Raw genomic sequence first — 23,482 nt, forward strand, 5'->3', positions numbered from 1 at the left:
GGAGAGTATGGAAGCCGAGCGAACAAGGAAATGGGCTGTTGCATGGGACTGGGGTGACATCTTGATAGCAATTCACAAGCTGAATGTATCTCGAGCCCCGGGCCCAGATGGTCTCTCCAACGCTACCATAAAACGCATACCTGAGATATGGGCAAATCTTTGTGTCAAAATATCCGAGCTAATTGACCAAACCAACACCACTCTGAGGACAAGGCAACTACCGATCCTGATACCCATCTACAAACGGGGCGACACGAAAGAGCCACGGAACTACTGACCCATAGCACTACTCGATCCATTAGGGAAGATCTGTGCCACTCTTCTATTGAAAAAACGTAACACCTTGGCTGCAAAGACTAAAAGACAAGGCACAAGACAAATAGGGTTTGTAAAAAAGGTCAGCACAACATCAACCTATTACTCCTTAAATTAGTGAAACAAGAAGCAGTACGGAGCAACATACAGCTTTATGCAGCTGTTGTTGATCTACAGCTAGCCTCCGATATGGTTAACACGCACAAATTGTGCAACAGATTGACATTATGGGGCTTCCCCAGAGACATGCTTGAACCGATAATTTAGCTATACTCCAACACTACTATCAAAATCAGAATGTCAAAAGACAGAGTGATGACAGACACGATTAGAACATGGGATGGCCTGAAACAGGGCTGCCCCCTAGCGGCAACCTTGTTCAATCGTTTCACCTCAGACTTTGAGGAATACATACAGACGCCAACGATGAATCCTCCGAAAGTGAATGCAACCTTGCTGCTTTGCATCATGTATGCAGATGACATAGCTATGATGGCGAAAATGCAGAGAGGCCTGCAATTAGCCTTAACCAAGCTAGAAAAGTATATGGAAAAAAATCAGCTGAAGATCAACACCCAGAAAACTAAAATCATGACTTTAACTCGTGATTATACTAACAAAAAGAAACCATACACGTTTTTTCTTGAAGGCAAAAAACTATTACAAATAAAAACAATAAAATATTTGGGTGTCTGGCTCAATCAGTCACAAGTGGAAAAAGACTGGGTGGAACACCTTTAATCTAAGGCGCATGCCATAGCGCGACAAGGGCTCCTCCTACATAACACATTTGGGAAATTCTCTTTAAAACCAGTACTATCATATTATAAACAGAAGGTGATCGCAATACTGACGTATGGTGGAGAAACAATGATCAATGTAGAACGCTCAATTTGGCAACAATTGGAAGCCATCTTTTGAAGGAAAGTCCTGGCACTGCCAGCTTCATCCCCAATGCCTTGCATTCGATATGAACTTGCCATCCAGTCGCTTGAATCAATTATTACCTGGAAACAACTGGATTTGTACAGGAAAATGATCAGCGATGAACACATACCTGCAATTGAAATACTCCGATTCTGATTAAACTCTAGTAATGATACAGCTCTAAATGAATAGAAAAGCTTTGTCGAGAGCAAAAGACAGGAGGCAGAGATCTCTGCTGGAATGCTAATCCAAAGTCCACAAGAAGCAAGGGTAACATCACCTCGCCTCACCACCAAAGTTAAAGTCTAATAAAATGGTGGTCTGCATGCTCCAGGAACTCATGCAGTGGCCCTTTGGCTGACACAGCAAACCTCCCCTGTTTGCTGGTTGCCTGCCTCTCAGGGACTGTTCTATCCCTGAGTGAACAGTCTTTTCAAACATTGGGGCAGCCCCTTCAGCCACTCCCTCCCGCTCAAATTCTGTCACCATTCCTTGCTGTCACTGAGTACAACCTCTACCACAGAGTTTGAGTAGTAGTCCAGATCCTTTTTCTTCTCTATCTTGCGCCACCACCAGTACTCTCTTTACCAGAAATGACATGGTGTGTGGCCTAAGGTGTCAATATACAATGAAAACACTGTGATGAAGACAAGAAAATGGATTCACGCAAGGCTCACGTACAGACAGAGGTTTGTCACAAAACACAAACACTGAGAATAGAGAAGGTGTCATAGCATAGGAAGATTTAATTTACATTTTCATTTGCTTTTACACGGAAAACAAATAGATGAAAGGAATGGTGTTAAGAAATGGTTTGGATTTGTTTACAAATTTCGGTGACAGAAACAGAAAAAAAAAGAAACTAGAAAAAGTGAAACAGGACATTTTTGGGAATTGTCTGAATATTTTGGTTAACAAAGAGAAAACAGAAGTAAAAAAAAGTGCAACAGGAACTATTTTTGTCTTCTCAAATTGTTTATAAGGGACAGATGTTACGTTTAAGAGTGGGGCCCAACAAACACACACCAGACAAGGTTTAATCAAGGATCAATAAACACAAAAAAAGCAAACAACTACTAACCTCTTCAAAATCTCTTCGAATGTCTCCTGAATCACGCCACAATTATTGCAACGCATCGCTAAATTGTGAGCCTGCCCTGTTCTCCACTCCCCACAGCCAGACAAAACCAACAAACAAAGCAGGAAGTGAGCTAAGCCTTGTACAGGGCCCCAAACCTTTTCTAGATCATTCAAGTGTCTGATTGGCTGGTCAAACTTCTTTATCGAGGCTGAAGTTGCCTGACTGGACCAAGCAACTCGAACACTGCCTCAAGGCCGATTGCCAAGTTCGGTCCATAGGAAACCCCACAAGAATACACTGGGGCAGAGCAAAGCCACACAGTAAATGTGCTCATTTTTTGATCTACAAGCATCCTAAGCAGCAACATCATCACAGGCGTTCAAGACGTCATCTTGACATACCTGGAAAAAGTCCAGCATGGTCTAGCACCCCTCATGAAAGGTAAGGTTATAGGAAATCCAACCACATCAACCCCAATCTCAAGCAATGCACTCACACCTTCTCTAGGTCTGCATACTTTTAGATCAACCCACATCATCTACAAGGCCATTATGAGCAAGAGACAATCATATTAGCCAAAAACATCACCATCCTAGAAAGTCTAATAACTGTGAAACAAATCACCTCCATGAATCATGTTTGGCCCTTTGTGTCTGCATTTCTCTTTAGAAAACAACTCATTGGACACTGACTGCTGAATAAGAAATGGGACAACGCCTTCCTGTATTACCTCGTACTCACGTGTCAAAATATCTTTATGTATTTGTACAGTGCTCACTTGCTAGCCAGCTAGATCAGCACTTTAAAAGTCCCAAATACACAAATCCCAAAGAAATACATACATGCGTACCTATGTACGTGCATACGTACGTACGTACGTACGTACGTACGTATGTACATACATACAATCCCAAGCAAATCATAATCCTGAAGTCGTTGTACTAAAGAACATCTGGAGTGATTTCAATGACCCTCTAAGGACAAATATCATGGGTACTCTCTGTCCACCTCAGAGCCCAGACATTACTTGCATAGATATTGACAAAACCTAGCCATCAATTAAGTGGTCAAATGCCTGAAGCTCTGGTTCAAAATACATCTGCCCTTCAGATGCAAATTGGCCCATCTAGTTGATACTAATACATATGTTGTGAATCTGGCATGCAAGTGCCAAAAGAAAATATAGATGGCATCTGCAGAATAATACAAAATAGCCTACCCTGACCACAAACCTCAAAGGAAAAATGTGCTGATCATAAAAATTAGGTTCTCATACCTGTGTCTCCCTGGAGGGCCACTGGATGGTGCTGATGTGAATGGTAAGAGCCTGTTCCTGAGGGACACTGGAGTCATATCTGCCTACTGTCACGTGCCTCAGTGTGCCCTCTGAGTTTTTTTGCCAATTTACAATATCGTACTTGGCAGCAACGTCACCATTCTCGTTGAAGAAGAAATCCTCACCTCCATTTGGAAGTCTCACCTTCTTAACATATTGGAGGAGCTAAAGTAGAGAACATTTAAAAAGGTTTCAATACAAAGCTTTCATTGTTAATTGTTTTTCGTTTGCATCCTACATCATTATTGTGTTTTACGCGTATTCCCCACTGTGTTTCTTGAATGTTTTCCCCTGCCATCTAAAATATAGTTGGTGGTAATCTGTGATATTTGCCAGTCTTGCCATGGCCTTTGTTTTTGGCTAGTGGATACACATCAGATAAAGTTACATTAGTCTAAAAACCCAATTCACCCATCCACCCATGCTCTTTCACCACTTTCTTCAATATATTTATAATTCATGTTAGTTGTTCTCGCCCCTGTTTCAAACGGTAAAACAGTCATTTCAATTGTGTTGATTCATCTGCTTAGATAATCCTAAATATCTGGATGAATCCTATCAGCGTTTGTGCACAAACAAAGTTACACCAAATAAGTAAACTAGTTATGTCAAGGCAGTCTGACCATGTCAATTATGTCATATTCTATTCTCAGTACCCAGAAATCTGGTACATTCCTTACCTAAATATCTTTCAATTCTCCCGATACAGAGTTTTATCCTGTTCCTGGTCTGGTTTGTCGCGTGGCAATCTCCTTCAATTGCCATTTTGAATGCCCTTTATATAAGGGAGGCTAATGCATGACATCATGACGCTCATGTCGTCTGTGTGTCAGTGTCGTTCCTTCAGTTCCCATTTGAATTTTTTTTTAATTAGAATTAGGCGCATTTGCCATTTAGAAATACTTTAGTTCTAGAAAGTAGTGATCCATGTACCTCATTAATAACACTGTAGCTCTAATGTGTTAAATTGGGGCTATTTTATCTTGTTCAACTCATAATATCTATCTTGCTAATGCATGAGATCACCATGTGCATGACATCTGTGCATTGGAGTCTTTCTTCAGGTCCAATTTAACCAACATGAGGATAGAAATTTAGAGACACTGGATATAAGTGCACTATTGTTTTATTACTCCAGATGATATAAGTTTGATTAATATTCCTTACCAACATTTGATAGTCTCATTAGTGCAATGGCTACATGTACATTTAAATGTCCTAAACATTCCCAAAAAAGCTAAATTTTTATTAAATTGTGTCACCAAGTAATGATTCTTAATGGATGATCTCCCGGTCTGAGTGATTATCAATATTTTATATCCTCATTAGTGCATTCACTACATGTGTATGTCAATAATCCTATGTATTCCCAAAAAATTGAAATGTTGCGATTTGTGTCACAATCACAAGATCTATTAAATTGTGTGACCAATCAATGATTCTTAATTCATAATCTCCCGGTCTGGGTGAGCGACTGATCTTTACCTAGACTCTGTACATCAATGATATATGTGAAAGATCTAAAATTCATCAATACAATTTCAACAAAAATGTATTAAGACAAAAATTCTTAAGACTTGTTGAAAGACTTTCTACAAAATAAATAAATACGTATTGGGAGAAAGCATTAATGGTTAAATATATGAAAAATTACAAAATCCCCAGAGGCCTGAGGGACTTCATTTTTCCTTATTTCAATAATAAAGAGTATCAAGATCTGGCCCAGAAGTGGGAAGAACATTTAGTCAACAGTTCTGAAGTGATGATGCAGTTGATAATAGAACACGCTGATAGGGAACACACTAGGACATTACTTCAAATAGATCAAATTAAACAAGAAATAGCAGAAATTGATAGTTTTGAAAGTACGAAAGAGAAGAATTATGCAAAAATATTTTCAATTCTTAAATAATATCAAGACAATATTAAACTTAGAAAGTTGAGGAAATATTTCAGAGACAACAGGGATTAGAGAGAAGACAGAATCTTCACTTTTTAGAGCAAACTTGATGATAAAGCCAAAACGTTGTTTAGAGTATCCAAGGCAGTTTCTTCCACTGTCAACTCCGAGAAAGAATCTGAGAATGAAACATACATTTTTTTAACAGTATCTGAATCAAATTAAGCTAATACTAATAATGGGTCTACCAGTATAGGAAAGGTTTTTTGAAAGAAATCAAAAGATACAAAAGAGGCAATCAGCAAACCAATTACAAACAAGTAAGATTTCGGACACCACTCGTACACGGGATATTAATACCAATAACATCATCTGAGGAGGAAGAGGAAAAAGACGGAAAACTTAAAATTTAAAGAAATGTCCATCATGGAGTTTCGCCTTTTCTAACATCAAAACATTCTACACCATCAAGCAGTTTAACAATCTCGGATATAGAGAATACACAACTTTTACTATCTTTAGAAAATGATTTGAAAAAAACACGGGATCACCTTTGTGAAGAATTAGGTATGCATCCTAGTGACATAGAAATGGAAGAACTTAAACCAAGGTTTACATTTAGTCGCCAAGTGACTACTGAAAGTGTCATAGAGACCTTTCACAAAGCAGTTATTGGAGATATCTATCAGTACATGGATAGAACAACATCTCAATGTATTTCCAAGAGACACAATCTTTACTATGCAGAAAGTCTAGCCTTATACACTTTAGCAAATACTCAAACCATAGTAATAAAAGAGGCAGATAAAGGTGGAGCTGTCATGATTCTGAACCAAAATGATTATATTCAAATGGACAACTCACACCTGGATTTTATAAGAAATGAACAACCAACCCTACCAAGCCAGTAGTGAAAGAAATGACAGCACTTATTTCCAAATGGCAAAACACAGGATTGTTAACAGAGCAAGAGAGAGCATTTCTTAATATAACAGAATCTATCATGCCAACTATTTATTTTCTCCCAAAAATCCATAAATCCTTTGACAAATTACCAGAAGTTAGACCAATAGTTAGTAGACCAATAGTTAGAGATAGATACATTAATCAAACAACAATATTAGAGATTCGACTCATGTTTTGCAGATTCTTATAACTATTATCTGGCAACCGGATTATGTATTTGCAACTCTGGATGTGAAATCACGATATATTTCAAAAGACTATTGTTTGGCAATAACAGCCATTGATTTCCCACATATAAATGGCTGTGCATCAAACAGACAACAAATAGAAATGGTTAAGGAATTTTTATGGTTTACCTTGAACAACAGCTATTTTCTATTTGATCAAAATTACTATCTTCAGATTAAGGGAGTGGTGATGGTTGCCAAATATGCTCCATTGCTAGACAATACTTTTATGAGACAATACAAACAAAACCCTGCTCTAATCAATTCAGATTATAAACATCAAATTATTATGTGGAAATGTTTTATAGATGATGACACTTTTCAACAATTCATTGTTTATCTTAATGGCAAAAGGTTTGGATTCAAATTCACAGGACATAGTGATCCAACTAATATATATTTCTTAGATTTGAATGTATACATTAAGTCAACGCCGCCATACCAATCATCAACCAACACAAGAACGACCTTCATCCATGGTCATGGAGACAGCACCAGGTCACATGCCCACACAAACCCAGTCACCAATGTCCACATGCCACAGCATGTCCTGCAAGCAAGCAAGCAACATGTACTGCCAGCTATGTCAGACATCAAATTGCAAGCATACTATTATTGCATGTACACACATGCATTCGTCTTACAAATCCAGTAGAATGATATGTCCGATCCAGGTCCCGGAGGTGTCAATGCAAAAACCCCACACATGCAGGCATCAAAGCACATGTATCACTCTCATCAGATGTGCCTGCATGGATACACTGTCAGTGAGGCCACACATTTACTCGGACATCATGCACATCACTCACATGCCCACAACACAGCATGTCCACAATGGTCATGTTCAAGCACTTGTTCCATGCTCACACACTGCACATGCACAACAACAGCAATGCAACCATGCACAATTTGACAATCTTCATGCAAATGGCAGCATACAATGTCTGACATCACAAATGGCATGCATTGGCATGAGTCACCAATTAGCTGTATCTCACAACACACAAAAGCTACAAACAGCATGTGGCATCTGCAAACATGTGGAGCCACACATACGCCTTATATCATTGTCCCACATAGGGGCTCACCAGTGGCTTCTAGATGACTTTCTAGGCAAAGAGCCATGAGTGGAAGTCTGAATAGAACCTCTCAAGTACCCACAGCTGTATCTGGCTGAACCAGTGACATCCAGCACAGTACACCTCCACAGTGGGTTCCGTGGAGAGGGCTGCCAGCGCATTGGTATGGCTGCGGGTCTTGAGGTCATCCCGACATTTCCAGACTATCTCCTTGGGCTGGACTGCCATCCCCTCCGCATTGATGGCTGCCGTAATGTCATCCCAGATCCTTTGCCTTGTCCTGGTGCCATGCTGTGTAGCTGGGTTGTAGAGGGCATCATAGGCACCCAGGACCCGGTCCACCAGTGTTACTGAAGTTGGCAGCCCTCTTACTCAACGTGGGGGTGCTGAACTCCCCAGATGACATGAATAGGGCAGACATGGCACACCTGAGGCAGGTATGGGTTCCTGGGTCCTGGGTACGTGTAGTGGAGCAACAGTGGTGTTGGTAGAGGCAGGGGTCCCAGAAAGTACAGAGGAGGTAGTCACAGGGCCAACACAGGAGTCCAGTCAGAAAGTGGGGCAGATGGCCCACCCAGACAGTACAGTTTGCAGGCAGGAAGTCACTCTGCAGCAGGCAGTAGCACTATAGGACTGAATGAGGCCAAGCAGGGCCAGAGAAGACAAAATCGGCAGCAGTTTAGGCAGGAGGAACAGTGGTGTGCATCTGGCATCTGCAGCAGCTGATAGCAGACTAACAGTCCTAAACACGTAAGTTACATCCTGCGTGTGGTGATGCTGCACACCTACGTAACACGCCTTTGCAGCTTACACAATGACGTCAAGCAAAGCACATCACTAATTGTGCACAAAGATTAGGATCCAGAGGATTTACAAAGTTGAATGTGTATTTTCCTATGGGAATCTTACCTTCAGATATTGTGCATCCAATTTTCCTTTGTGGGGTTTTCACTCTGCAAGTGCATGCATGTTTTTGTGTTCTTTCGGAGACATATGGTTCATTGCATGTGGCCTTTTTAAAATATCTGGATGCCACTGTGTATCGTGTACCACTTTTTCAGTTATTGGAAGCTTCTGGGTACCGTGTACTCAGTTTTGTGTTTTGGGTTGCCACTGCGTATCGCCTATTGTATTTTTTCCCTTTTGGGGTACACTTGATCCTTGCTGGACCACACATCTACGTCATACATCAAACAGACTGTTCCCTGACTCATATTGCCGAGAACAATACTGGTGAGACATCTGCCCAGACCCAGGGGGTTGGGGATGTGATGTGTAGACATCTGACCCAACCCCAGGAGGACATGGCAGGCCCCACACCAAAGAAGCCCCAGCACCTGGATGCCAATGTGGGTCCAGACAGACAGGTGCAGCTCCAACACCCTGTGCCACTCGTGGCAGGAAGGGATGCCCTGCACAGCAGGAAGAGGCTCAACCACAACACACGGCACAAGACACTGGCCCACAGAGGAAGAAGAACTTCAATGATGTGGAGCTCAGGATCCTCACTGACTACATGAACGATCAACATTTTGACATGTGCCTGTATGCTGGGAGCACACATACATCCGCATAACACATGGTGCATTGGCAGTGTGTCACTGACCAGATAAATGCCTTCGGGGTGGAGATGTGCACGGTGAAACAGTCTGTGAAGCGTTGGAATGATCTCACCCATAGCGCCAAGCACAGGCAGAGTGTCCCCTGGCATCTCCAATGGCAACTGGAGGTGTTCAAGCAGAGGAGGAGCAGCTGACACCACATGAAGAGGCCACGAGCCAATTCATCGCCATTGATCAGGTGCAAGGTGTGGGAGGCCTAGAGAATTATGAGGACACATCAGTTGAGTGTCCGTCATTGCTCCTCCTGTGTTTTACCTGTCATGCATCACCCACATCATTTTTGTATTGGCACATCTTAATTTATTTATTTGCATTTTTAAAGCACTCCCACAGCCTGGGGGCACCGAGGCGCTGTTACGGGAATATGTCTTAGTTGCGTATTTATAACGCGCCTAATACCCAGAGATTTCTAAGCATGGACCCGGGGATCAAACCTGTGTTGCATCGTGTCGTCTTATTTCCAAGACGAGCATGTTGCCACTGAGCTATCCTCCCAGGACATCTAGCTGCATTGGTATGACAGCCCAAAATAAAGAATGTCCTGTGGCATACAGACTTATGTCAAATGGCCAACATACTGGTCGTAACCCTTGTGGCTGCCATTTGTGGCACGTGTCTGTGTGACAGGACACATACCCCAATGGGTATTCCCCCAGCACATGTGCACCATGTGACACCTACAAGTACTGTTCAGTGCTATATTCTTGTTGCGTTTTACTCAGCACTGCTTGACCGAAGCATGCAGAGAAAGTTTTACTTTAACACCATGTCATGCAGAGTTGCATGTTCTAATTGTCACCTGCTCCTATGGGTTAACTTGTCACGATCCATATCTGAGCTGTGTGTCAATTCACATTGTTGATGTTCCCACAGTGTAGTTGCAGAGTGTCCACAGACCACATATACATTGACTCAATTCCATTGGCACAGAGAGCCAACTCAATGTGACGCATGTTCTCTCTTACCATCCCACACACTGGGTGCACTCCATAGGATCACTCCCCCCACCCTCTTGTGGATCGGTGAACCTTGTTTGCATGATCCAATCCACTCTCCATCTCTCTGTACTTCACATACCTTGAATAGAAGGCACACTTTTGTGTGTACCTACTCATGAACTTCTTCTCTTTATGCACCTTCCTGCATGTCCTTATTGTCTCCAGTTGCCTGTCCCAGACCTGATTAGTGTGTCATGTGTTGACCGTCGTGCTGTCTGTGGATATGGATGTCTGGCTGTTCCCATGTGATATCACTGAACATTGAAATGTCACATGGGCATTACGTTTCCCCTTGTATGTGTGGTGATTTGACAGTTGAATGGTGCCTCATTGTGCGTTTACATTACTGCTGAATGTCAATATGCCCACTGCTGGCATAGGCATGATGGGTGTGGTAGGGGTCACTTGTCAGCAAATGCCATGCATCTGTTTCTTACCTGACCAAGTGTGTGAATGCACAATGTCTGATGGGTGCGTGTCCTCCCATTTCTTGTTAGAGTATTCCTTGAAGTGTATGTGCATTGTTGTCTCTTTGCACATGGATCATTATGTATTTCTCTGTCTGGTGCAATTCAGGATGCACCAGATGCAGAAGAAGAGGAAAAAGAGGAGGAGGAGGAAGGATTTATGGTGCATCAGACCACAAGTGGGGCACATGGTATGGCAGGCGTGAGAACTCGCTGGTGCTGCAGATCATCCTGGGTCGTGCTAGTGATGCTTTGGACTCATCAGACTCAGCTGGCTTTGATGCTGAACCTGGTGTGCATACCTCAAAGAGGGCAAATGTGAGTGGCCCAATGGGCTGATCAGGTGGTTCCTGTGAGTCTACGGCTTGTCAGCTGGCTTCCCAAGGCCAGTCAGTGGTTGCCCCCCCATCTACAGTGGTTACAGCAGAAAGGCCACCCTCCCATTATTCGGCCTCAAGTACTGGGGCTAATGTCCAAGGAAGGGTTGCAGACCTGCAGCCAATGACAGGGTCACCACAGCAACAGGCATGGAACCTTGCATCTGGCCACCGTCAACTGCCATGGTTGCATGGAGGAAACAGGAGGGCATGTGCTTCTTAACGTATGTGTGCTTGATGCATGCTTTTGAAATACGGCTGTTGTAATGCATTGTCCCATGTGTTTGCAGTGCTACAGAATCATGCAGTGACTGCACTCCATAGGAGGATCACCATGCACACTTTTGCATCCCTAGTCCCCATGCCCTCTGCCATGCACTGGCCCTCCTCTCATGCATTTGGAGGCACAGTTCCTCGTGGAGGTGATGAGGACACTTTTATTACAGTGTTTGATTTTGAAGGTTATTGGCACCTAGGTGTGTTACATGTCCTTTGCTTTTAATTCCATCATGTCATGTCATTTGCCACTGTCAGTTAATGAGATTGTGGAACCATGCATGTGCATGATTGTCCACTCCCACAGCTTGTCTTCATCTGTCCTCCCCGTGTGAGTTACAAGTGCACCCGGGAATGCATGCAATCTTCCTGGACAGTCTCAATCAGGGTGTGTAGGGTGTTGGACGGTGAGGGGACAGCTGCATGTTGTCCGTAGGTCCATTTTCAGTATTGTAGTACCAGGGTGTATGTTGTTTAGTGTGGGGTCTCTGTATATGTTTGGAGTGACTTCTGTGCAGCGGTGTAGCGTACATAGGCATTTGGATGATTTGTATGCTATGGTGTGTGTTGCTGGTGTAGAGCTGATGATTGACCTTTCACATGTGCCCATTCCTTACCAGTCTGCCCTTCACTGTCACCCACTTTTTCCTCCTTCATGAACCATGTGGTTCCTATCCTTCTATGTTCCTTCTGTGCTCTCCAACCAGGATGCTACTTGAAGAGGCGTCCATGTCTCCATCCCTAGGGCGGATTGTCTATGCCCTCACACACTGTGATGTCTGTCAGGTCTGTCCTCATCTCTGTCCTCATCTCTGCTCCAGACAGTCTGCTCCTTGCAATGTTTTTTTCTGACCCTCTCTCTCACTCTATACTGCTCTACTACACTGCTTGGTAATTGTCACTCTGTGACCTGTCTCCCTTTTGCACTCTGTGATCCTTTTACACTGGTACATGTCTACTTTTGTGTTCCATACATGTGTTGTCATGGATGGCCAGTATCCTGAAGTTATTGCAATGTATGCCTTTGTGATTTGCAAATGTATTTGCAGGTGGGATGCAGTGGATGCAAGCCAGGTAAGTGAAGTTTAATTTGTGTATTGTTTTGTGGCATAGTCTGGAACTGTGTGGGGTTGGTTTTGTTTTACTTGTTTGTGGGGGAACAGGTCCAGCTTCTTGTGTGTATGTGACTCATGTTGTTGCTAGGATGTTTTATATATGCATGCTGTTTTGTCAAGATATTCATGGTGGCACTAGTTACAGAATCCTAGTTGGGGGTGGGTATCACTGTAGGTCCTTAGTTGGTGAGTTGTCATGAGTGTGTTCTGTGACATGTCTTTAAGGTGGTAGTGGTGAGTGTTGACTTGCACTTTACACATGTTACTTGGCTGTCACATGTCTTTCCGTTTGAAGTCGTTTTAATTTAAATTCCTAACCACACAGGCAGTCCAATCTTGATGCTTCTTCCCCTTCTGGGGTTGCTGTCCCAAGACCAATCGACACACATACAAGCATTGCTGCACATTGTTTTTATGCAATGCACTCCACAGACACCAGGCACACATGGTTGTCCATTCATTGTTGGTTGCCATGGAGACCATGTACAATGCAGGGCGCAGTATCTGTTATTAGGAGGCATGTAGACAGCTGCTGGGTGCATTTCAATGCTAACTTCAGTTCAATGTGCATTTCACCCAATTCTGTCCATTACCAGTGAAGTCTGACTTCCCTTGCTCTTTCCTTTTGCATGCTCCGTTTTGTATATATTTGTCCTTGGCCTCTGTTTGTCATTGCATTCTCATTTCTTCCTGTGTGTGTCATGCCAGTTGCCTCTGTGACCTGCCTTCCAGTCTAAAAGATGCCTCAGTGAAGTTCTGAATTCTGCAGGATCAAATTTGTGTGCGATTCGTGACATTTTTGTTTCTCTTCTTCGTGGATTTAGCATCATCGTCTACACTGACAGTGTTTACTGTTAACTGCATTGCCACACTGCCACGTTGATAAGTCATTACCATGGCATTGACAATACTAAAAATGTGCTCATGGGTATCCATCCTCTCAATGTTTTCTTTTTGGTGGTTGCCTCATTGTCATGCTGACTATGGCCAGATGCATGTGTTAGGAAAGTACCATCAGCATGATGGTGGGTGAGCGTAACATGGTCATTCACTGCTTGTCGCTCAGGGTGGGCGCCCAGTGTGGAGGTTGTGGGTGGCTAAGGTGTAACTGTGTGGCCTGTTCATGTTGCATTGGTGTAAGGTGGGCAGAGGTGGCTGCATGTGTGCCAAGACACATGGTGGTGGGTGGTTGTGAGTTGGTGCATGCATTTGTAGAATGTCCTTCAGGGGAGCACATGTTGGTGTATGTTTGGGTGCATGGAAGTGTTGCCGGGACATTGATTTATTTTTCTCGACAGATAATTTTTGCATGGAATCATGGATGCAGGATGTGTGATGGAGGTAGCAGCTCTATGTATGCACAGGGTTTGGTGGTTTCCAAGCTGTCTGAGGGGGAGTTTGGTGAGTGCACATTATCTTTCGGTTTCAACATGACTGCTTGTATGTGACATTTGTATTGCAGGAATAGTGGTTGTTAGGGAATGGTTTGGCCACTGAACCAGTTTATTTTATGTGACATGTTTCGTGGGTTGAGGGCTGTCCATGCAGGACTTTGTTAGCATATAATGTGTAGTATGCTTCCTACTTGTGGTCTGAAGTGCGTGATTAGGTGGCTACATGCAATCCAGTTGTTGTTGTACAGGTGACGGTGCTCTAGAACTGTGTTCCTTCTGCTGTGTGCCTTTGTGTGTACTACATGGACACTGTTGTGTCAATTTGATATCCCTTTGTGATTCAGCTGTGCACTGCCATGCAGATGACGGGCATGAATCACAGGCTGCGTTCATGAGGGGTTGGCCCATAATTTGACGGACCTCTGAATGTGGCCCTTGGGGTGTGCTAAACACTTTTGTTCTATTGCAAATTTTCTCTTATTCTGAGGATTTGTTATGTGAGCAATGTATGCCTATTTCCAATATGCATGTCACATGTTTAATCTTGCCACTCTGCTTTGACAATCACAGTAACATGGATATGTGTTTGCCTGTAGTGCACATGGTCCCACAGTTATTTCATCTATTTGGTCTGCTTGTTGGAATTGGTGAAATTGTTGAATTTGGCACCAATGAATGACTAGTTACTAAAAATTGATTGTTGCCTATTTCATGCATTTTGCTATAGCATCACATTTGTACTATTGCCGTGATATTTTGCATTTCTACAGTTTTTGATATTCAAGACTGATTTCACTACACAGAGTGGTAGTAGTATACTGCCACTTGCAAGTATTTTCAGGCGCCTCTGATTGGCCATCTTGTTTCATTTCTGCTGAACACACACATTTGCACATTCTCAGGGTGTTGTTGTGGGCACAGAGGATAGGCCCTAATTCATCATTTAATGGCACCTGGGAGGTGGCTTCACTGTGTCTACTCCATAAGGGCTGGTATTTAGGTGAAATTCAATTGCTACTGCTATGTGCATGCAGCCTCTAAACATGCTCTTTGGACAGGCAATATTGTGCAAGAGACATGCTGCCACAATTATTCGACAGACTACTGGTGGTGCATAGAGCAACACCCCACCAGAGTCGACAAAGGAGCGGAACCATTACTTTAGCACTCTGAATGTGCGCTCCACTATACCCCGAGTGGCTATATGTTCAGTCTTGTACCTCAATAGAGCTGGTGTCGTGGGATTCCTGATGGGTGTCATCATGAATGTAGGCAGCGGGCAGGCACTGTCCCCTGTAAATGTAGACATGGTTATTGTCATTTTCTGGCAGTGTCTATTGTTCAGTGTGTGGCATGCATGCATGTGCATGAGTGTTCATACTCACCAATGAGCCATGCATTGCCATGTTTTCCAGCCACCAGGGCCTGGTGCAGTGGTGACATACAAAAGATGTAGCTGTTGTGTGTGCTGCCTGGGAAATTAGCATAGACCTCCATGATGATTCCCTTGGCATCACACACAACCTGCACATTAATGGAGTGCCAGTGCTTTCTGTTCCTGTATATGTGCTCTGTAAATCTGGGGGGCTGGAGTGCTACATGGGTGCAGTCTTTGGAACCTACTACATGGGGGCAACATGCCACCGCAAAGATCCTGCATGACTGTGTGTTTTTCTGCCGGTGTTTGCGGCATATATAATTACCTGCGCACACCTGCACATGATGTTATACAGGACATTACCTGGTGTAGACAGTGTGACTGTGTGGCCTGTGATATCCCACCAATGACTGCAGTGGTCCGCTGGAAGGACCCGGTGGCAACATAATGTAGTGCAATGAGCACTTTTTCTAGCAGAGTAAGGGCCTGTCAGTCGATGGTGGGTGACGGTAGGTCATCTTTCCACTCTCCGACAAGGTCTGGGATTATATGGGGGAGGAACCTGTATCTTCCATAGACCTGATCATCGGGAATCCCGAAAAGTGTGGTGTGTGTTTTAAAGATCCGGGCCCTGAGCATCCTCCTCCTCCTGCAGTGTCTGTGCACAATGGCACCTAGTAATGCTGGATTCATTGTGGCTATAGACGTTGGTTTGGTGTGTATTGCGTGCTTTATACACATTTGTTCCTATCGTGTTGACATTTACACCTGCTATCATGTGGCATATGGGTTCCGGGATTTGCGTGTACTTTTTCACAAGCCGACATTCCCAATTCAAACCAGGAATACAGTTATATTTGCGCTGCAATTGGCGTGCGATTGCTTGACTGTGTAGGCCCCTCGACACGCCTAGATTTTTGCATGTTCTTTCTCATTCTGCATGTTCTGCCCCCTATTTCGGTCAATGTGCAGGCCCTGCCCACACTCAGCGTGGAGTCTCACACAAGGCGCTCGTTGACTTGCTCAGATGTTCCTGCCCTGCATGAACTCCACACAAGTCCCAAGAAAGTCTTGAACAGTCCGTTCCATGAATCGACAAATGCAGATCTGCGTGCAGATTGGCGCGCAAGTTCCCTATTTCCAATGAAAATAATCCCATGAATCAGGGCCTTAGTCCCTGCTAACACATTCACTGCAGTAATTAAATGATTTCCTGCAGGAATCATACTGTGTGTGCATGATGAAATTAACTCTGCCCCACAGGAATACAAGGCTGAGAAGTGCCAAAACCACCTATTTTTAAAAATCAAGAGCAATTCCAATCATAAAGATGAAACAGGCACAGCTAAGAGATATACCTCTTTCATCTTTTGTGGTAATTTGAGGCATACTCTCAAGAGGGGTGTGAAAGTGATCTAGTAGCAGCCCAAACAGCAATGTAGAACAATAAAAAATAAAGGAATGTCCAAACACGTTTCTTTAAAAAAATATATATAAACTATTATACACATCATCTGCAATAATAAAAAAATATAAAACATTGTACAAAATTCATCTCTGTGGATAGAACAGAGAATGGACAAAGGTAGATAGCTGCAGCATCCAGGGTAATGACTCAGTGGGAAAAACAGCAATAAATAACTACAATGGGCCTCATTACGACCCAGGCGGACTTCGCGGTGCTAAATGCACCGCGAAGCATGGCGGAAAGCCGCCGATAGCGCCATGGGGGTTGGCGGATTTACCGCCCCATTCCGACCTCGGCGGAGCGGTAAATCCCCAATCCCCATTCTGCCCTTCCCCATTCCCATTTTTGCCCCATAGGGTATAATGGGAGTGGGGAAGGAGTTAATTACGCCACCGTAAAATACGGTGGCGTAATTAACAACGAGGTCCCGTAGCGCCATGGTTTTCTCCGGCTGGTAAAACCAGGCGGAGAAAACCTCCATGGCGCTACGGGAACTCGTAGTATGGCGGAGAGGTACGCCATGCACTACGCTGGCGTAATACCCTCTCCGCCAGGGTCCTAATGAGGCCCAATGAATTCAAAACGCATATATTTAAATGCAAAAACGAATGAATAGTGACCTAACCGGCATCTAGGTCCCAATGTTGGAGCAATGGTACAGTTGGATCTACATTAAAACTGCACAGCGTGAAAATACTGAATACGAAAATGTCATATAGATCACTTCCTCCCGCATCCCACACCCCCCAGCCCTTCACCCGACATACATGTTTCTGCAGCACACTTCTGTGTATGCCGCAGACACCAATCTATCACTGAAGCGTCACTTCCAACCCACTAATGTGGGTCGGAGTTGGCGCTGCAATGTCCTTTATTCATTTTTTTCTGTCTTTTTTTTACTTTATTGTCTCACGCTTTCAATCTCATGAAAGCGGGGACACACCTGAAACCCCCAAAGTGCATAATGCCAAACAAAACTCTGCTCCCTTTGTTCAACAAAATGGGCTTTGTTTTTTTTCCCCCAAGGCCAAATATGCAGTAAATGCACATTCAGCATTTTTTATTCACTTTCTTCGCCCGAAAAGGGGGCAGTTACCTGTCAATAGTACCTTTTGCTGATCTTTGTGGTGAACCGGACTTCTAGCTGTGCTGCAGTGATGGTCAAACAAGCTTCAGGTGTGGCAAGTCGTGATGGATCAAACTGCGAGCTGGTGTCTAGTTGTTTCATATCAGGATTTCGATGTGGCTCGAGTGTGCAATTCAGGACGTGCAGTTCAGATGACTCACCAGGGTTGGCTCGGGAACCAACGTGACTGAAGACATTGGCATCTGCAGGTTCAGGTCTATGAGTGACACGATCCTCCAGCCGTTTGAGTCGAGGTCTGTCAGTTTGTTGCAGTGACCTTGGTGCGCTGATGAAGGTTTCAATGTGGGTGCAATTCAAGTTTAGGCCACAGAAGTGAGAAGGTTATATGAGCAATACAGGCGACGGACTACTTGGCATGATGAGGTGATGAGCTGGCTTGACATGTGCAATGCAGCAGTAGATGTAGTTAAAAGGAGTGCCAAAAGCAGCAGCAACAAGGCCCTTTGGTTCATGTGTGATTAGCACTGTTCAAATGTGTTTTGAGTGTTTTGATGCAGCATAACAGGGAGCTTTGGCTGATATGGTCCACTGGGTGGTGTGAGACTCACTCAATGGGTTCAAGAACAGGATGAGTCTATTCAGGTTATGTTCTCCAAGCCTAGGGAGATTTAATACAGAGTAGCAGGTCCTGGTCCTCAGCAAGAGTCACTCCCAGTGGGTCCCCGGAGAGGGTAGGGATCATAGATTGCCACTACTTTGGACTGCTCCTTCTTGACCTAAATGAATGAGGGCTTAGGAAAAGACAACTCTCCCAAAAGAAGTGCAAATGAATTATTCATTAATTATTTTGTCCAAAAGTAAATCTATGAGGACCACAGGTGAGTGGAATAATACAAGCCTGTCTAAACCCTATCCTTGAGACAAGTGGTCTTCCTGTTCCCCAGGACAGCTTCTGCTGGGAGGCTGTCTCGCTGGAGAGCAGTATTATTATTATTAAATATTATTAAGGATGAAAAGAGAGGCATATCCATTCAGTCTCCTGCCCAGTCCATTGGCAGGGCCAGACTGTCTGATCAAAATACAGGTAACCCTTCCTGAACTGAGCTGGGCTCACAGTGTGGACACATGTATGATATCAAATTGATATCAAATTGATGCGGCTGTTATGAGTGGGGAAGATGCTAGCAACCATACCCAAAGGTGTGGCTTATATTTAAAGTTTATAACTGCTGCCAAGGTGGCAACTTTCATAGTTAAGTGGTTTTGGAACAGAGGTGCTAATCGCACATGTTGTCACTGCAGCTGCGAAGAGGGCATCTGTGACCCCTGAACCAGCTCTGTGCTGCTAGAGAGAAGGTACTGCAGAGCAAGATACTGATCAAGCTTAGCAGAAGGGATCACCCTTTCTGAGACAGAATTGCCCACTTTATTTCATTAATAAATACAATTAATTGCATTGATATATTATTAATGTGTTTCAGTTAAGATTCACAATTCAATTTAAGATTCAAGTTTACATTTCAAAATACAACATACATAAATACAAAATTACAAAATATTACAACTCCATTACTACATAACCAAAACTTTCCAATGACCAGTTTGTGATATAAATCTAGGTATTTGATTACGACTACCCGTTCTCGATGCAATGCTACGTGCAAACTATTGCTCTTAGTGTTCAAACAGAGTCTCCAGAATGTTATATCTTTCATGGACCCTAAGTCATGAACATACTATCCTAGATTTCTTATATACGTTGGTCCTAGTGCCCAAGATGATACGATGGCCTGCAACAATGCGGTATGCATAATCTAAAGATGGTGCACATTTATATGAGGGGAAATCAATGTCAAATCTAATTTTAAAAGAACTGAAATAATTCAGAAGATTGCATGGGTTTATGACATGAGTTTATTATTATTATTATTATTATTATTATTATTATTATTATTATTATTATTATTATTATTATTCTTGTTATTATTATTATTATTATTATTATTATTATTATTAGGAGTTAGTCATTGAATTGAACATAATGTGGTGTGTCCCGGAAGAACAGATGTTTGCATCTGAAGACCTGTGATCTTTACAAGGCGCCTGGTAGCCTATTTCCCTCGTGGCCCTCTAAGCTGGCCGCCCGCTTCTTCCAGCAATGATCTTGCACCTCCTGTGCTTCCTAGCTGCCCCCTGCTCTCTCATTAGCTTGTGGTGCCTTCTTACAGCCAATCACGGGACCGGCAGGCTTTAGCCGGCCCCTTCCATACATCCAAGACCCTCATCTAAGGCCAGGTCTGTGCCTGGTATAGTCAGTCATACTGTTCAAGACTGAGTACCTCATCCATGCGCCTCTGAACTGTGGCATCCGACTCTTGCCATTGGGTGAGTGCCGACTATTGCTCCGTTACCTGCGTCATCATTCCTTGACTTTCACTCTTTAAGCCATCACCTCCACTGCCCCCACTTCTGTACTGCTGTGCTGCAATACCTGTGTCACATTATTCAAATGTAGATGTGCTTTCATCCTACATTGTGACTGTTTAGTCAAAAATCAAATGTGGGTGTGTTTTCATCCTACATTGTTTTCATGCCTGAAACTTAAGATCAAATTTAGGTATGTGTTCATCCTACATTGTTTGTATGCCTGTAGCTTAAAATCAAATTTAGGTGTGTCTTCATCCTACATTGTGTCTATGCCTGTAATTTAGAATCAAATGTAGGCGTGTTTTCATCCTACATTGTCTGTGACTTTTTAGTTAAATATCAAATGCAGGCGTGTTTTCATACTGCATTGTCTGTGACTGTTTAGTTAAAAATCAAATTGATGTGTATTTTCATCCTACATTGATTGTGTGCCTGTAGCTTAAATCGATTTTAGGTGCTCATATCTGCTTTTCTTGTGATTGCACTGACAGGTCCCTCCCTTTGCCCTCTTCTCTGTCTGTGTTCTGCTCCTTTACCCAATTACCATTGTTTTTCAAAGCTCTTTTTGTATTTCCCTCGTGTGCCTCCTGCCTACTTTCTCCCACGTACCTAAGCTGCTCTGCCTGGTTAGTGTCCCACACTCTGTGCCCTTTTCTATGGTGCTTACTATCACTCCTATCTTCTCTAACTGTTTCTCTATTTCCTATCCTTCACCTCTCACTAAGTCTGGCAAGATTAAACTGAAGAAGGATACACTGGGCTCCAACCCAGACCTGCCTCTCTCCGACACATACGTCAGTGCTTCTGCCAGAGAGACTCTCATCGATATCCTCTGTGTCATTCCTTCACCCGACCTAAGTACTTTTCATATGGTTGCTCTGCTCTCTCCTTACGATTCCTCACACATTAATGGTGGCACCCACTGGGTGGTCCTTCTTGCCTTCTCCCCCACTACCAGGGTCATCAAAAATGTCTATCGGAATGGTACCATCCTGGTACAAGGCCTCAATCCAACCTCCTACTTTTTGATAGGCTCCTCCCTTGCCTTATAAACTTTCCACCATGCACCTCATGGTCTCCCTTGCCATCGAGTCCCATGGCCTCCCTTGCTCACTCGCCTCATCCTGACCATATGGCCTCTCTCACCATGGCTCCCTTGCTGCCTGCAACTTGCCTGGCTCCCTTGCCTGCACTCTCCTCAAAGACATTCTTGTCATCTTTCGTTCCTCTACCGCCTTCTACCTCTATCGCTCAGGCATTCTCGCCGGTAGTAGGGGGGTACTTCTATTCCTTGTACCCCCCGTAAGTCTCTCATAAATGGCAACCTGCCACACTTAACTCTCGCTCTGCTGTCAAGCACTCCTCTGACATCTGCCACCTCCCTGAACTCATGGATCTTGATTTGCTTGCTCTCACTGACACATGGTTTAAGAACAGCGCTGTCACAAGTTTTGACACTCGTCTCCATGAAGGCTCCAAGATCCTCTCTGAGCTCAGGTCCAATAGGCCAGGAGGTGGAGTAGCTCTCATCTTTCCTGAGTGCATCCCTGTTTCCATTATTCAAACTCAGGCCTGCTACTTCTTTGAATGTCTGGTCTGCAGGCTCTCTCTCTCTCTCCTCTCTTACTCTTGACATTCTTTCCCCTGTCATGAGGGTCTGATTGCAGCCTGCCAAAAAGTGCAACTCTGACCCTTCCATTCCGGCAAACAACCACCCGATCTCTATCACTCCCTTCCTGGGAAAACTCCTGGAGAAGTTGGCTATCTCTCAGCTTATCCTCCACACAGAATCTGTTGGTTGTCTCCATAAAGATCAGTCTGGCTTTAGAGCATGCAGAGGCACAGAAACTGCTCTTCTGAACACCTGTGAAGACCAGATCTCAGATCTTGACTCTATCTCTCCCTCTGCCCTCATTCTTCTTGATCTCACTTCTGTTTTCGACAGAGTAAACCACAACATCCTGATCTCCCGTCTCCGTGACACTCTGGTGATCACAGATCAGGCCCTGGCGTGGCTTACCTCCTTTCTCTCGGACCGTCCTTTGCAGGTAGAACTTGGATCTTTTCTCTCTGATATCACTCTCTCTACTTGTGGTGTCCCCCAGGGATCTAACCTATCGCACTGGTTCTTCAATGTCTACATGGCCCCTAAGGCCCATAGGATCTCTGCCTTCACCTCCAACTTTCAGTTTTATGCGTATAACACACAGCTTTGTTTCAGGTTACCCTCTGTCTCCTCCTCCTCGCTCATTCCTGACTGTCTGCAATTCAGTCTTGTTGTGCTGCAAACAATCTCTGTCTCAATGCAGCAAGAGAGAGATCGTCCTCATTGGGACCCCTGCTCCTGCTTTCCAACTTTTACTCTGGCTGCCTCCCTTGGCCCTGCGACCTCACCCACTAGTGAGACAAATATTTGAGAGGTCATCTTTGACTCCACTCTCTCCTTTTCCTCTCACATCTCGGACATCTCTAAAAAGTCCCACTACCAGCTACACCTCCTGGGAGGTATTCTACTTTTTCTCACTTTCCCCCAGAGGCTCACCGTCTCCAGAGCTCTGGTTCTTTCTAGACTGGACTACTGCAACAGTCTCTTTCTCAATATTTCTACTTCTACTCTCTGACCTCCACAACTAATCCAGAACAGAATCGCGAAAGATATCCTTGGCTTCAAGCCCAATGACAGCATCTCTCCAGCACTGGAATCCCTCCACTGGCTCCCCATGGCTGCAAGGATCAAGTTCAAGATCTTCTACATAGTGCACAATGTTTTCTGGGGCAGGGGCCCGCACTATCTACAACTCTCTCTCCCTAAATACTCTCCTTCTAGAGCCCTCTGCTCATCCTCTTCCAACTCTCTGCGGGTGATCCGATTGTCAAATCAGAGATTTGGGGGGAGATCTTTATCCTCTGTTGGTGCTTCCCTCTGGAGCAACCTCCCTGCCTCTCTCTGTCTTGAGCCTGATCTCCTTAAGTTCCAGAAACTCCTCAAAACCTTCCTCGGCTCTTCCTCTTTCTTGCTCTCCCTCTCCCTTGTTAACCCCC

General features: G+C 43.9%; 1 protein-coding gene across 1 annotated transcript in view; it reads right to left on the reverse strand.

Moving 5' to 3' along the window:
• Window positions 1-23,482, reverse strand: part of LOC138467905 (extracellular calcium-sensing receptor-like) — a 71,200-nt gene that overhangs the window by 35,137 nt on the left and 12,581 nt on the right. Inside the window, exon 4 of the mRNA XM_069608261.1 lies at window positions 3,619-3,824. Within this exon, the coding sequence (XP_069464362.1) occupies window positions 3,619-3,824 (206 nt within the window). The remainder of the gene's footprint in view (window positions 1-3,618; window positions 3,825-23,482) is intronic.

This window comes from Ambystoma mexicanum, chromosome 1p, assembly GCF_040938575.1.
Source record: "Ambystoma mexicanum isolate Mex_15411 chromosome 1p, UKY_AmexF1_1, whole genome shotgun sequence".
Lineage (NCBI taxonomy): Eukaryota > Metazoa > Chordata > Amphibia > Caudata > Ambystomatidae > Ambystoma > Ambystoma mexicanum.